Below are 14,026 nucleotides of genomic sequence, written 5' to 3' on the forward strand. Positions count from 1 at the left end.
GCCCAGCCGCCTCCTGCGCGCCAGCAGGGGCCTGGGCGTCGCCGCGGGGCTCTCCCCGCACAAACCCTGCGCCGCGCTGGCGCCCGCCGGCAAAAAGAAGCGGAGCCTCCGCGCCAAGAACCGCGTGCACCCCACGGTCAAGTAGCCGGAGCCGCGTCGGGCATCCCGGGAGGGATGGGGCAGGAATGCCGCTGCGAGGGCGGCGGGGCGGGCAGGCAGGCAGTGCCTGCGAGCCGCAGCCCCCGGGCGCTGGAGCCGCGGCCGGCGCGGAGCCCCCGGCCCCGCGTCGCTGCCGCCCCGCGCGATTCTGCAGCCTCCCTTCCTGGTGCTCCCCAGCAATTGGGGTCTGTTGGAAGAGGCTGAGCCTCCGTCTGCGGAGGCTGGCGGGGGTCGCAGGCTGGAGGGGGAGGCTCCGTGGCCAAGCGCTGCCCCGGCTGCGAGCGGGCGCCGCGGGGCCCCTCCGCACCCCGGCTGCGCCGGCGGCACCGGCCCCGCTCGCCGACCACACGCACTGTGGAGGAAAGCTACAGCTTTCAAGAAGTTATTTAACCAAGGGTTTTTTTGTTTTGTTTTTTTTAAGGTATAAATATATATATAGCTATAGGTAAACGGTATCTACACCCAGTCAGTTAATTCCAGTATTGGCTTTTATGCTCCAGAAATGGGTACTATGATGTGTATTTAAAGAGGCCCCCCCTATTTAAAGCAAGCGCCCTCGGGAGCTGCGCCGGCGCGGGGGGGTCGCGCCGCTCCCCCCCGGCGGGGGGGCCGCCGCCTGCGCGGCTGCTTCGCGTGCCCAGCGAATGTATGGACGGACCTATAGGGCTTGTCGTGGTTTACTTGTTCGTATGTACTGCCCAGCACTTTAAACAACGCTTTCCTCAGCTACCATGGACACGTGCGAGCTAACAGGAACGGGGTAATATAGCACAGAGCAGTATTTTTGTTTTTGAGCCTAAGTTGAAATGGGCATTTCCCCCAAAGCGAGCGCGGCGCGGCCGGGGCCGGGTGGGCGCCAGGGCAAGCACAAACGCAGCCCGCGCGCTGAGGCCCCCGGCGCCCCGGCCCCGCGCTCGCTTTGTCGCTGCCATTTCAAGTTATGGCTAATGTAAGTAATTTATATGGGTTTCTAAAATGTATATATTTTTGTATGTTTGCTATATTTTCATAGCATCGGTACCGCGTTTGGAACATGTAGATAGGAGACAGAATACTATTGTCAGAGTTATTTAAGGGATGTATTGCGTGCTGCGTGGCGGGGCCGGGCCGGCGGCCGGGCCGGGGCGCGGGAGGCCGCGGGGACCCGCGGGTGCTGCAGGGTCCCGTGAGCGCCGCCCCTGCACCCTGTTTCACAGCCCGGCCGCCGCGGGGAGCCTGGGTGGCCGCAGGGAGGCCCTTGAGCCGGGTCTGAGGTGCCAGGGGGCCAGAGCCCCCGGTGCTGGCGAGAGGCTGTTGCGAGGCTGCCGGAGGACGTGCGCGGAGGACGGAGCGTTGCCGGGACGGGGCGAGCGCCGAGGGCTGCGGCTCCAGGCCGAGGGTCTGGGGGGCTCGGGCGGCCAACTGTGGAGCGGATGGAGCCGGGCGAGCGGAGCGCAGGGCGGACACGTCAGCGCCAGGGACTCTGCTCCGCGTCTCCCCTCGGAGCCAAAGACTCCGCGTCTCGGGCTGGGCCTGAGTGTGGAGGCGGGAGAGTTTTCCCCTTGCAGGGAAGGCAGCCGCCGAGCGGACAAAGCGAGGCCGTGGTCCGGGCCGGGTGCCGGACACCCGCAGGACACTGGCCACCACGGAAGGGAAGGGAGAGGATGAGCCCAGGCGGGCACTGGCTTTCAGGAACTTCTTGCAGTGTTTCGAGGAATTCAGGTACTTCTTGCAGTGTTTCGGGGAATTTCAGGTACTTCTTGCAGTGTTTTGGCTTCCCCGAGGGGAGCCCCAAGTACAAGGTTTGTATCTCAGCCTGCGTCTCCCAGCGCTGTAAAGGCCCAAGCAGGAGCCTGGGCGCTCCTCAGCACCCGGGCGCAGCTGGGCCGGCTCTTGAGAAGAGCGGTCGCGAGCCCTGGGCCCTGGCCCCTTAGGAGGATGAGGATGGTGACGGGCGCGAGGCGAGTGGGCTCCGCGCGTGTGAGTGAGTGGATGCGAATGACTGACCAAGTGCTTCTTCTAAGCAAAGAGGAGCAGAAACAGGATACGCTAAAAGACAACTGCCCTCCTCCTCCTCCTCCTCCTCGGGGGAAGGACGGAGAGCAGCTCTGCCGCCCCGCCGGGGCTCGGGCCCCCCGGCACCGCGCGGCCCCCGGCTCGCGCCAGCGCCGCCTCCTCGCTGCGCGGGGCTGTGGCCAGAGGCACCCGCGGCGCCTTCCTTATTTATTGCCTTAAGGCTCACAAGGATGCACCAGTATCAAGCTGCTTCAGGAAACGCTCTATAGCCGCTAGTTAAAAGGGGGAGAGGGACTCTCACCTCCGTGCTTCTTTTTTACAGCAACGGATGATCATGACCAGTATGTAAACTGTTACTGTCGGGTTAGCACTTCACTGCAATAAATGTACCGCATTTTGTAACTGGGGGGTGTTTCTTAAAAAATGACAAGGTCAAATAAAAGATGACTGCTACAACGGGGCTCATGTGCTGTTGTTGGAGTCGGTGCAGGCCCAGACCCCCTTCCTTCTACCTGCAAGTGCTGAGAGAGAGGCAAGCCCCTCTTCCCGGGCACACCTCGCCCCAGCTCCTGTCCCTCCAGCTTTAAGGGGGCAACAGAGGGATTTCCATTATTACTGGACCCAATGTGCGTCTTTGCAGGCCAGCCAGAGCTCACGGCTCATACAAATATTTTATTTCCTCAATGACTTAAACACTCAAAACACGACATACACCTAGAGCTCCCAAACAGTCTCCCCTCAGGCACCCCTCCGTGGCCGCTGCCTTTGCTGCAGCGCCGTTCTGGGGCTGTGCTTTGCCCTGAGCCCGGTCCCACGGCTCCAAGCGGGAGCGGAGGTGCTCGCAGGACGGAGCAGCCCTGTGGCCCGCAGGGCTGTGTCTGAGCCCATCGTGCCAGGAGCTGGCAGCGAGCGCTCAGCCCGGGCCGCAGGGGAGGGCAGGGGCCACGACTCATTCCCGGCTGATGCCACAATAACACGTCAAGGCTCTTTTGGAAAGGGGAGGATTACGCGTGTGCGGCGGCAGCCTCACCAGCTGCACCCAAGGACAAGCATCATCCCCATGGAGCCGGCAGAAGGTCTGACCCGAAACACAAGGGCTGGCCCCAGCTCAGGCCTCACAAAGCCGGGCCTGGGCTCAGGCCATCTGTGGCACAAGGGATCTGGCCACCAGCCCCACGGGCAGCACCCGCTGCCCTGCTCTGCCTCCCGTTTGCAAAACCGTTTCTGCTGGGGGAGAGGGCTCAGAGCGGTGCTCCCGCAATGGAGAGCTGTCCCTGCACGTGTGAGCCCTGTATGGGGTAGGCACCTTCAGAGTCCAAGCTAGCTCTTGCCAAAGCGGCAGAACAAGGCTGAGTGCTGAAGGGCACTGAGGCCTGGAGAAGAACTGACATTCCAGGATGCTTGGAAACCGTGGCTGCGTTTTCAGTCCCATGTAGTCAAACCTCAATAAAGGTGCCCAGATTCCCCTAGTTCCTGCCCTTCCAGCTCTGTGAAGACATGCAGACCACACACACAGCCTTGGGGTTTGCTCCCACCACACACCGGTGTCAGAAGGATCTAGAGAAAGTTTTGCAAGGAAGGTGCCAGCAGAGACGCAAGCCTTGAACCAGCGCAAGCCCAATAAAACCAAAGCAGCGAGTTGGTCCCTCGGAGCAGCTGCTGGGGCTACGCTGCCCGTGTTGGACAGCTGGGGCAAGGCGAGACCAGGAACCACGGCCGAGCCTCGTGGGCCGGCTCGCGGGCTAGTTCACATGAGAGCAACACAGGCAGTGGTGCCTCGGCCAAACCCTCCTCATCCTCGGCCACGCGGCCCCACGGAGCCGGCAGGCTGGGCAGAGCCTGCCCTGGGCTTACACAAACTCCGTGAAATCGTCCACCGAGGAGATCAGCCGCTTCCTCTGCCCCGTCTCGTAGGTGGGTGGAGGGTCCTGAGGCATTTGGGGAGGGGGCTTTGCTGGCGCTGATGGATGCATTTGCAAGGGGAGGCCAGGAGTCTGGTACTGCGTTTCCTCACGTAGCTAGAAGTCAAATGAGAACCGGTAAGCTTCCTGTTCACCCCAAGCTGTTTGGGAGCATGTCCACATCCACATGTGTAGGTCTAGTCCCCATCTACATCATTATACTTGCCATCCCCACAAGAGCAGCTTTCTAAACCTCCTGGACACACTGACACCCCCCCCCCCCCCCCAACCTCATTCTTGCCCCAGTTGCATTAAGGGTGTGTTGGCAGAGCCCAGTTTCACACATAAGGAGAACAGAGCACACAACTTACGCGGTGTCTTAGCCTCTTGATATGCCGTAGCCTCGCAATCCACTTGGACGGGTAGGTGTCAGTAGGGTTGGAGCGACTGTGATGGACCTGGGAAGCCATCTAATGAGGGAGAGGTGGAGAAAGGAGAGAGCAGGCACTGTAGTGTAACTGTGACAATAGAATCAATGGACCATGTTAATGCAGTTTGTCAGGCACCACAATCAAGTTTAACTGTTCATGCGCCACCTGTGACTCAAGGGTTCCTTAACCCCCCACAGCACAGAGGCTCGTGTTTTAGGAAGCCCTGCTCCTGTGGACTCCCCGGGCAGCCAGGATGGACCTGCATGGCAGGAGGCTCCCGGCGCTCTGGGCTACTCACGTTAGCGTGTAGGGCCATCTGACGTGCTACAAAGGGCAGGTTCTTATCAGAGATGATCTTAGCAACACTTGTGTCCACAAGTCCCTCCATATCTTTGTTTTAAAGAAAAAAAAAAAAAAAAAACCCATGTAAAGCACAGTTTGGAAAAGAACAAGACCAATGTTGCTAGTAATTAAATGTACAAGTAATATGCAAGCATGAGGATTTTCAGTACAGAATCTCAGCAGTTTTCACCAAGCCCTACAGCTCCAGCTGCAACAAAACTCACACTGCAACTTAATAAAAGCAGCTCTTAAATTCTGGCTGCTTCTTAAAGGTCTGATGACAGCTGCTGGGTCCACTATCCCATAAATCAAAGGCGGAGCTAAGAACACTCCAGAAGTCCCCCTTTGGTAGGAGGAAGGCAGATGCTGAACTCAGCAAGGAGCCTTGACCAGTCTCCAAGGATCGAGCCCTGCAGTGCTGGGAAGGACAACCCTTCCCAGGGCTCTCTGCCTCCCGTCTCCAAAGACAGTTCCAGGCAGTTGTCAGCGGGACCTGCTGCACTCCACCGCTGTCTTTAGTTTGAAGATAGCACGAGTAGTACCAAGGGAGGGAGGATGTCATCTACCTTGGGGAAGATTTATGAACAGGACATCCTAGGACAGCAGACTGGTTTCAGAGGGTTTCTCCTAGGTTTTTTACTTTTGAAACACAAAACCATCCCAAACAAGGCAATTATTGCACCATGAATAGACTGAGAACAAACGCTGGAGCGAGTCCTACCTTTCCGACACTGCAGCGTCACCAGGTTACAGTCATAGTCAAGTGGTGTGATGATAACATGCACAAAGTTGAACTGACCCTAATGAGAAAACAATAAACCAGCAAACCACGTTTTACTGGCAGCCATCTCGCCCCTTGTGGATGCCACGTGCTCCCACGTGCGAACCCACCGAGGTAAAAAACCTCCAGCCGTGACCTCCACACCGTGCCAAGTTAAGAGCATTCTTAAGCTTTTATAAACAGCAAACATCTGTTTCACCACACACCCACGAGTAAAATCACCTACCTTTATTGTTCCCAGTTTAAAGTCTTCTCCAGAGTCATTGTAAATGATGGAAACAAAATCATTCCCAAGGTGCCTTTTCTTGTCACAGCGATATTTATCCAAATCCTTAGTGGGCATCAGAGTAGCAATGTGAAAAATGGCTGAAAGAGAAACGGAGAAACCCTGGGGCTGGGTGGGAAAGCAGCGCGCCCGTGGAGCCGGGCAGGGGCAGGAACAGGGGCCCTGCCTCAGCACTGGGCAACACGTTTGTCTGAAAGACAAAGTCATGCCAGCACCACATAAACAAATATATATATATATATATTTTTTTTCCCCTGGACCATGGGCTGCGATAATCAGCTCTTAGTCACAGAAAGGGGAGCTTTGAAGGCTCTGCACCTGCCAGCTTTTGTGTCCTGCCTAGGGGACTTTTCTCCAGCTCCAGGCTCAGAAAAACACATTGTGGGTCAGGCTTTCAGCATGCATCAGATTGATACTGGGGTAAGAGTTGTAATCCAGCTAGAGCACCTGTCTATCTAAGTCTATAAAATGAATATAAGACAAGTGATTCTAGATACTTCAGGACCACAGTAGCATGGGGAGCAGAATTTGCTTGGAAGAAGAGTTAAACACCTGAAAAAGGATTTCCCCTAAGCGAGCTCTGCAGAGCCCCAAGCCACAGGGAGTAACGTGCACCAGGCTCCCTGAACCAGACTGAAGACCCTGGTTCCAGTTGCAAAATCAACTGGAGCTATTCAAAAACTTTTGGAAGTTCATCACAGCCTGTTGGACCTTGTACTGTACCTGCACTGCTTAATGCTACAGCACCCAGGTAATGCTGCAACTCAGCTAGTGAGAATCATGGATAATGACAACCCTCCTACTTTCAATACTGCTCTTAAATGAAACTTTTAGCAATTGTTTTGCAGGAACACTACCCTCAGTTGACAGGTTTCACAGCAGCTCAAGAATGAACAACATGTTCTGCAAACCTCTATGTATCACCAAATCAATCTTCGATTGTTCACGTTATTTAATAAGCAAGCAGCATTATTTCTTCTTTTTTTTTTCCCCCATAAATAAGGTATGTAGATACCTCCCCAAAGTTCTAGTACACAACATACTGAGATATCAGAGAAAAACAGGAGAACAGAGCTCCAGGTTGTCTTTAACACACCTCTGGGAAGGAAAGGTTCTGTAGGACACAGCTGAGTCTTAAGATGAGCAGAAACCATCCTCAAGCTTCTGGGGACATCTTACCTTGCATAATGTCATCATGCCAGCAGTATGTGAACTGTCCATCCTCCCCACACACGTCCAGGCCACCAAGGTAAATTTTATCAGGCTGACAGTCCTTGAGTTCAATGAGCTTCCCTAAGCCTGTGAGGAACTCCGTGTAGCGATAGGATCCATGCTCGTTAGACAGAATAGCAATTTCATTGTTGCTCTAGGAAATACCAAACACAAGAGTCCCACAGTGAAAGCCAAGACCTCTCAATTGGCTGGAGTCACTAAGTCTTCCTTTCTAAGAGGGGCTCCAGCCTGGCTCCTGATCTGACAGGTAGAGGTTTGCTACACAGACAGCCCCAGAGTTACTTAGGCTGCACAGCTGCTCCTTGGCCTCCTACTGAAATGGAGCCCTTAAACAATTAATGTGTTTGCACACAACTCACCTGGCCTTCTCCAACATAGAGCACGGCAATCTTGTGCGTGTCGTAAGAAGGAATTTGATCCAGGAGCTGCACCGATCTTTCAAACGTCTGCAATTAAAACATTCGTCATATCTTTAAGCAGTACTCAGCTCCAAACAATGTCACCCTCCCTAAAACCTCCTCGGGACAGTGGCACGCCACACACAGACTATGCGTAACTGCAAAGCTTAAGGAAAAAATTCCCAGCCTTTGCTAATCAACTCAACATTCATCCTCATTGAATGTTGCCCTATTCTGTGCTACAAGAGGCCTCGAGCACTGGCTTGGGGTACAGAGCTGCCCTGCGTGGCACCTTTTTTTTCCTGAGATAAGATTAATCTGGCAAACTGCATGGACTGGATGCATCCACCACAATAAGGTAAAACACCTCTTCATCTCAGCAGCAGGCATGAAAAATTACTCACAAAATTTTATGTTACAAAAAATAACTGGAAGTATTAATTAAGACACCCTTGCCTACCTCATTTGGCAACAAAAGGGGCTTGTTGTTCTCATCTCCAAAGAAGGGGGAGTGGTATAACTGCAAAAACACAAAGCTGGAGGCAAGGGGGGGAAATAAGCCCTGTTAGCATAAGCAGTAAATCCATTTCAATCTGTTGCATTTAAGAATATTGTACAGAGAAGAAAAAGAGGAGAAATTACAGTCCTAGCAGAGTATTATTCATCTTTTAGAGACACTTCAAGTGCCTGGGCTACCTCCCGTTGAGTACAAACCCATGTCAAAATTGGTCATTATCTCAAGCAGCGGGAGCTGCACAAATTCCTTATCCAACAGGCAATCGTGGTGCAGGATGAAGGGGTGGGAAGGCACTCCTGCACCCCAGTGATCTGGGGTATTTTGAGGGGAGAAGATAAGCCATTTTTCAGAGGCTTGGATTTTACAAAGTTAACCTGCCATCAAGAAAGGGCTGTCTCGTGACATAATTTTGGGCAATAACAATATGTCACATTAGAAAAGCAGCTCTTCTAGCGCCCCATTCTTCCTTGTGCGAGGTGCTTTGCACTCTGTGTTTCCTGGAAAAGCAAGGCTAGCAACTCATCCCATTCATAGCTGAATTAACTCTAGCTGACCCGTTCTCAAGCCACAGACGCTCACTGGTACCCCAAATTAGGAAAAAGTAGAATCATTAGAAAAATATTTATCTATTTCTTTCATTACTTAAGAGACCTATTTCCTAAGATTGCAAAATTAATTTGGCGGTAGTGTGTGCAATAGGACAATAGGTAGTATGTGCACTAGGACCTGAAATAACAGGCTACTAGGCTTTCTTTTTAACCACACATTGTTTTGTATCTCTTAAAAACCTGCCGAGCAGTCTGAGCAGACCTAGTTTTGGCTCCAGCAATCCCAAGCTCGCTACCTCTCAAGCTTCAGAGAGGCCCCTCCAACCCACCTGGGGTTTATTCCAGGCACTTTCTCCGCGTTGGAGGCTGCCGTTCTGCTCTTGAAGGCATCTCTCTCGATCCTCTTGCCTCTCCTCGAGGGGGCCGAGTCGGAGATGGTGTAACCCCGGGGCCGGTGGCCGCTGGGGGAGCGGGGCGAGGTGGCAGCCCCGCCGCCATCCAAGCCCCCCGAGCCAGCCGCCCTGGCATCCTCGCCCTTGCCCAACCAACTGCCCAGCCCTTCCCCTTCCAGGTTCCCAGACTGAGATTTCGATTTCACTTCCGTGCTCAGCCTCCTCGTTACTTCTCTGCCGTTTGCATCTTTGAGAACCTCCTGCAGCGTCTGCAGCTCAGGGGAGGAGCTCGACTTGCTGAGCGGCTGGGACGGTTGGAAGGAAAGTTCCTCCAGCGTCCGGCTGTCCTCTGAAGGGAGGACCCTCCCGATGGGAATGCCACCTTCCACCAGGTCATCGGATTTTAGAGACTTTTCCTCTTGACTAGAGGTTGAGGAGGACTTAAAAGAAAAGAAACAAAGGTGGACAATTTTCTCAATAAACAAAATAAAAGCCAACATGGTAGCATCTCAAACACCCTCAAACACTTTCAGTAAAAGATGAGAAGTCCCAAATACAAAGAAATGCACATTGATGGCCCTGCATAAAACAGGTATTTACTGCTGCTGCTCTCTATGCCACCCCTTATGAACCATTGACACTCTCAACCATAACTGCATGTGCATTTTGGTGTCATTAATGAATTCCTAAAGGGAAGGCATGGTGGGGGACTCGGCTGAGCACAGACAGAGCTCCAGTGCCTGAAGAGGAGGCTGTAACAGGACAGAACTGGTAGGCTGCTGTTTCTCCTTACCCTGCTGTAGGATTCCTGGGGTTTACCAAACCTGTCCTCGTTCAGGACCTGGTCCGGACATGCAGCCTCAAAATCTTCACTCTCTGGAGACTCAGCAGGGGACTCCGTCTCCTTCAGCTCCACTTCCAAGGGGCTCCCCTCCTCCAGCACCACCGCTGACTCTACCGAGACACAACGCACAAGGAGCAAAGTTGGCAGAGAGGCACAGACTGGCACGGCCCCATCCTTTCCTCTGAAGTACCAGCCTTTTCCCTATGGGATTTCAATGGAAGGCCATGTTGGATGTGTGGTCTAGTTCTTTGATCTCAGACTTGTTCCTGGTTTCCTTTTTGCATAGAATTAACTGAGCAACTTACCCTTATAGCAAAGGGCTGCATTCTGCTTTTGCCAAAATAAGTGCAGTTGTTTCCAATTGGTACTGCTGAGCAAGTAGGGGACAGAATGAAGAAAATGGGACCTTGGGCACATCAGTACTCAGTTACCAGGACACACGGTAACTACAGAGATGCAAGAAAATAAAAGACTGGCATTAAAAGTCCATTATTATCCAGGCAAGGAAGACATCAGTTCTATGCAACTATGCAAAAGAAAAGGTCTTTCTTGCATTGAAATGCAGTGCTCCTGTGCCTGAGAGCAGCCTAGCTGGAGAGGAGATATTTTACTAGGAGCCATTTACTTGCAGTTGGGCAGTTTTCCTAGTATGTCTCAGCAGAAACAAAATAATTCAGCCTTGGACACATGGAAAGACAAGAGAGGGAGAGTAATACATGCACTGCAACAATACTGGGAAACCTGCACGTGGCGTCCGATCAGACAAACGGTTAATGAAACCACACTGACAAGAAAGCTCCTTGCAAGCCCTGCCTATGGCGGAGGAGGGTATGGCAGCAAATAACCTTGGCTCTACTCCAGGCAGTAACCCTGACCCCAGGGATGAGTCTGACCAAAGGCTCTTCTTGATCTCGCTATTTTTTTTTTGTCCTGAGGAAAAGGCTGGAGAACAGGAGGCTTCCCGTTACGCACACAAGGGACTGGAAGACCAATCTGAAAGGCCAAGATTTGTTTTCCAAAATAAAAATAAATAAATAAATTAGCACAGACACAAAAAAAAAAATAATCAGCAAAAATAAAAATTACTAAAGCAGCTTTTTTTTTTTTTCCTGGATTGATTTCAACTCGCAGGACCAGAGTTATTTCAAAGAAGCAATTAAAAGTTAGCATCGCACACACATACCTTCTAAAAAACGTGCTGATCTGGTTAGCTGTCCAAGCCAGAACACACCTGCACATACCCAGAGCTTGCAAGCTTCCCTAGCTCTTACATTACTGCTGTGTTTTGCAATAATGTGCGCACTCACTAACTGCACTGTAGGTGGGAACAAAATAGTCGGAGCAAAGAGAAGTATAGAAAAATATTTTACTGCAGCATCTTTGTGTTGCTTTAATGGGCTGTGTAAACAAGGGCAAGCAGCAGGGAACACCCTGCTGTTCTGCAGAGAACTTTCCACCGAGGGAAAGGCGGTGGGAGGAAATTTCAGCCCGCATTAAAATCACCAAGCACTGCAGATCATCAAAGCAGTGCAGGTGCGGGGCTCATAAGTTATGCAATTTGATTTTCACATTATTTATTTACAAAAAGAATTTTAATGAAGTCGATAAAGATTTTATGTTGCTATCTATGTAGCCTCTAAAAAAGCTACAATTATCGAATCTCCTCATTATTGTTTTTAAACTTGCAACCGGCACCCACTGTAACCCAAAACTGCATCCCATTTTGTGGCCAGTTTCCTGTGGGCCGAGCAGCATGGGACCTCATTTGGGAACAGCTCTTCCTATTGCATAAGCTGTGTTATTCCCAGAAAGTGGGAGCTCAAAATTAGCAGAACACAAAGCCAATTGTAAAATCAAGCTGAAAATAATTCAATTAAGCCACTCAGACATTTTGATACGTCGTTTAACAGTTTGCCTCATAACCCCCAACCCACCCCAGCTTAAACAAAAGCTGTCTGAAGTTGTCATCTGCACTGGCAAATGTTGGATCTGGCTTGGACTTCTTCATGCTAGTCAAGATCCCATTTGTTGAGAGTAATGAGACCGGGCACAGACAGGAGACATGAAAGGGGAAATGAAGTATGAGGGAAACATTTTCTATGAATCAGAGGTGTTCTTCTATGGCAATACTTGTTTTTTTTTTTCCCTTAAATATATATAAATATACCTGCCCAGGATATGCTCCTGTGCAACTTCCCTTGACAACTGGACTGGTACATGGAAGAGAAAGAGGCCACTGCAAAGGGAAATCAAGTGAGCAGCTACATCAAAAGGAAGGAGAGACTATATGAAAAAAAATTAAAAAGCACAGAGTTTAAAATGTAACCAAGAACCTATTTAAAAATAAAAAAAGGAAACAAAACAAAACAAAAAGCAGACCAAAGGAAAGAACAAGCTGGGATAAGCTCACTAGATGCCAATGGGATTCCCTCAGGGCAGAGGGTCTCAACATGACTAGGGAGGCACAAACACATTCCAACAACGCAGCCTCGAGCTGCTCTCTTGGAAGAACGTATCTTCAGCTTTTAGAGCTGGAAAAGGGAGAGGCCCTTGGAGATATTCTAGCACAAGCCGGAAACAAGTGTGGGCTTCCCCTAGGCCACATACTTTTCACCAAAGATCATTTTTAAACACACAGAAGACTGCAGAGTAGAAATACAGATGAAGGTTCACACAGTTTTAGCCTCTAAAAAGGCTAAAAGAAAGCAACATACATATGACATTTTGATAGTAAAAATGCTGCTGAACATTAATTTGTCAGGCTGTTCCAAAAATTCAAGAGGAATTTGTATTCTTGCTAATGTAGAAGCTGCATTAACAAGAATACGGCTAAAATAATTTTCTTGATAACTGACATGTAAGTGGGTGCTTCTTTTAACGACCTGTTAATGTCTATGTGCCAAAAAACCTTAAAAGTGAATGAAATTGTTCACAAATAAGATTTTTTTCAAAGTTATCATTTAATTTCAGCTTGAATTTTTATGCCTTACACATCCTGAAACCTTAAAATCACGTTCTGCCAAAAAGGCCTTGGTCAGGTTGTTTAAAACAAGCATTTTTACTGGATTTGCAAACAACCTACACTATTAATGTCACCCCCAGCCAGCTGTGCTAGCACTAGCAATGCCGAGAGCCTCAGGCAGGTTTAGATGGTGACGATCACAGCTCTGAGCTGCACAAGGCTCCCAAATTCCAGCTGCTGGTCCAAAGAGGCCGCTCAGCGCTAACAGCTCCTGCAGAAGTGAACTAGTGCTAATGTCACCAGGCAGCAGAGTCAACACAGTGACAAGTCTGGGCTGTTGTTAAAAAAGTGGCCATAAGAAACTTAAGTGACTCAAATGCCTGAGTCTAAAGGCCAAACAGTCCTTTTAAAAGGGAATATATTCACAGAAAACAGGACTGACATGCTGCTGTCTCACACTGTAGAAGACAGTGGCAACTAAAACATTGAACAGCAAGGTTGGTTTTAGGCCACTCTCCCAGGAACCCAGCGCTGTCAGCAGCCAACGAGCTCCCATCCTGCAGACAAATGGAAATGGAAACACTGCACAGGAAGTTGCAGCCACATCGAGGAAGCCCAGATCAGCCCCAAACAAGTGGGAAAGGGAAAACATCCAAGGATCTGCATTTTCACTGGGGGAACATTTAGCATGACACCCATTACTCCTCCAAAGAAGCTATATTTTGTTTAAGAGACATTTTTTTTTTTTCTGATGGAATACTAGAAGCAAGGAGGAAAGTATTTTTTTTCCCTGAACACTTTCTGCTATGGCGAAAAGTTGACTTCCCTTCTGCTTACTACATTATTCCTCATGCTGTTTGTTTTACTGTTCTAGAAGGCTTGCAGTAACTCCAACTAACTTTCACAGGCTAGTGACGGCTTTGCAGTTGGACACGCTGCTGGCCAGACATCTCTCACCTGTATTGGAACGCTGCAGCAGGGATGGCTTGGCTGTCCCAGTGGCCAAGCTGGAGGATGGGACAGACAGGGATTTATAGAGAGCCGTTTCTCGGTGTTCCTTAAAACGCTCTGCAGCCATGAGCGCGTTGGAGAGCTCTTGCAGGGGCATATTGTTGATATCTGAAGAAAAAGGACTGAGCGGGTTCTCCAGACTCATTAGCCAGCTCGTGTTACCTGGTGGAGACAGTCAGTTCAGTACTTCCATTCCAGAAAGTTTATGTTTTGCAAAACAGTGTAC

At 50.7% G+C, this 14,026-nt stretch overlaps 2 protein-coding genes across 7 annotated transcripts in view; one reads left to right on the forward strand and one right to left on the reverse strand.

Annotated features, from left to right (window-relative positions):
* The window catches only part of PKD1 (polycystin 1, transient receptor potential channel interacting), a 56,740-nt gene extending 56,595 nt beyond the window's left edge, over nt 1–145 (forward strand). The window contains exon 47 of the mRNA XM_026053896.1: nt 7–145. Coding sequence (XP_025909681.1) covers nt 7–145 — 139 coding nt within the window. The remainder of the gene's footprint in view (nt 1–6) is intronic.
* Nucleotides 146–3,108: 2,963 nt separating this feature from the next.
* TSC2 (TSC complex subunit 2) overlaps nt 3,109–14,026 on the reverse strand; it is a 31,597-nt gene continuing 20,679 nt past the window's right edge. For 3 of the 6 annotated variants that reach the window (XM_026054035.1, XM_026054034.1, XM_026054029.1), the window contains 12 exons: nt 13,747–13,962; nt 11,995–12,063; nt 9,777–9,937; nt 8,921–9,423; nt 7,987–8,062; nt 7,488–7,574; nt 7,075–7,261; nt 5,836–5,975; nt 5,550–5,628; nt 4,785–4,876; nt 4,427–4,525; nt 3,109–4,172 (listed from right to left, as the gene is read on the reverse strand). In XM_026054035.1, coding sequence (XP_025909820.1) covers nt 4,005–4,172; nt 4,427–4,525; nt 4,785–4,876; nt 5,550–5,628; nt 5,836–5,975; nt 7,075–7,261; nt 7,488–7,574; nt 7,987–8,062; nt 8,921–9,423; nt 9,777–9,937; nt 11,995–12,063; nt 13,747–13,962 — 1,877 coding nt within the window. In that variant the 3' untranslated portion in view covers nt 3,109–4,004. The remainder of the gene's footprint in view (nt 4,173–4,426; nt 4,526–4,784; nt 4,877–5,549; nt 5,629–5,835; nt 5,976–7,074; nt 7,262–7,487; nt 7,575–7,986; nt 8,063–8,920; nt 9,424–9,776; nt 9,938–11,994; nt 12,064–13,746; nt 13,963–14,026) is intronic. The other 3 variants (XM_026054033.1, XM_026054032.1, XM_026054031.1) reach the window with 1 other exon arrangement.

Source organism: Nothoprocta perdicaria, unplaced genomic scaffold (genome assembly GCF_003342845.1).
Source record: "Nothoprocta perdicaria isolate Ctin4 unplaced genomic scaffold, notPer1 scaffold_12, whole genome shotgun sequence".
Classification (NCBI taxonomy): domain Eukaryota; kingdom Metazoa; phylum Chordata; class Aves; order Tinamiformes; family Tinamidae; genus Nothoprocta; species Nothoprocta perdicaria.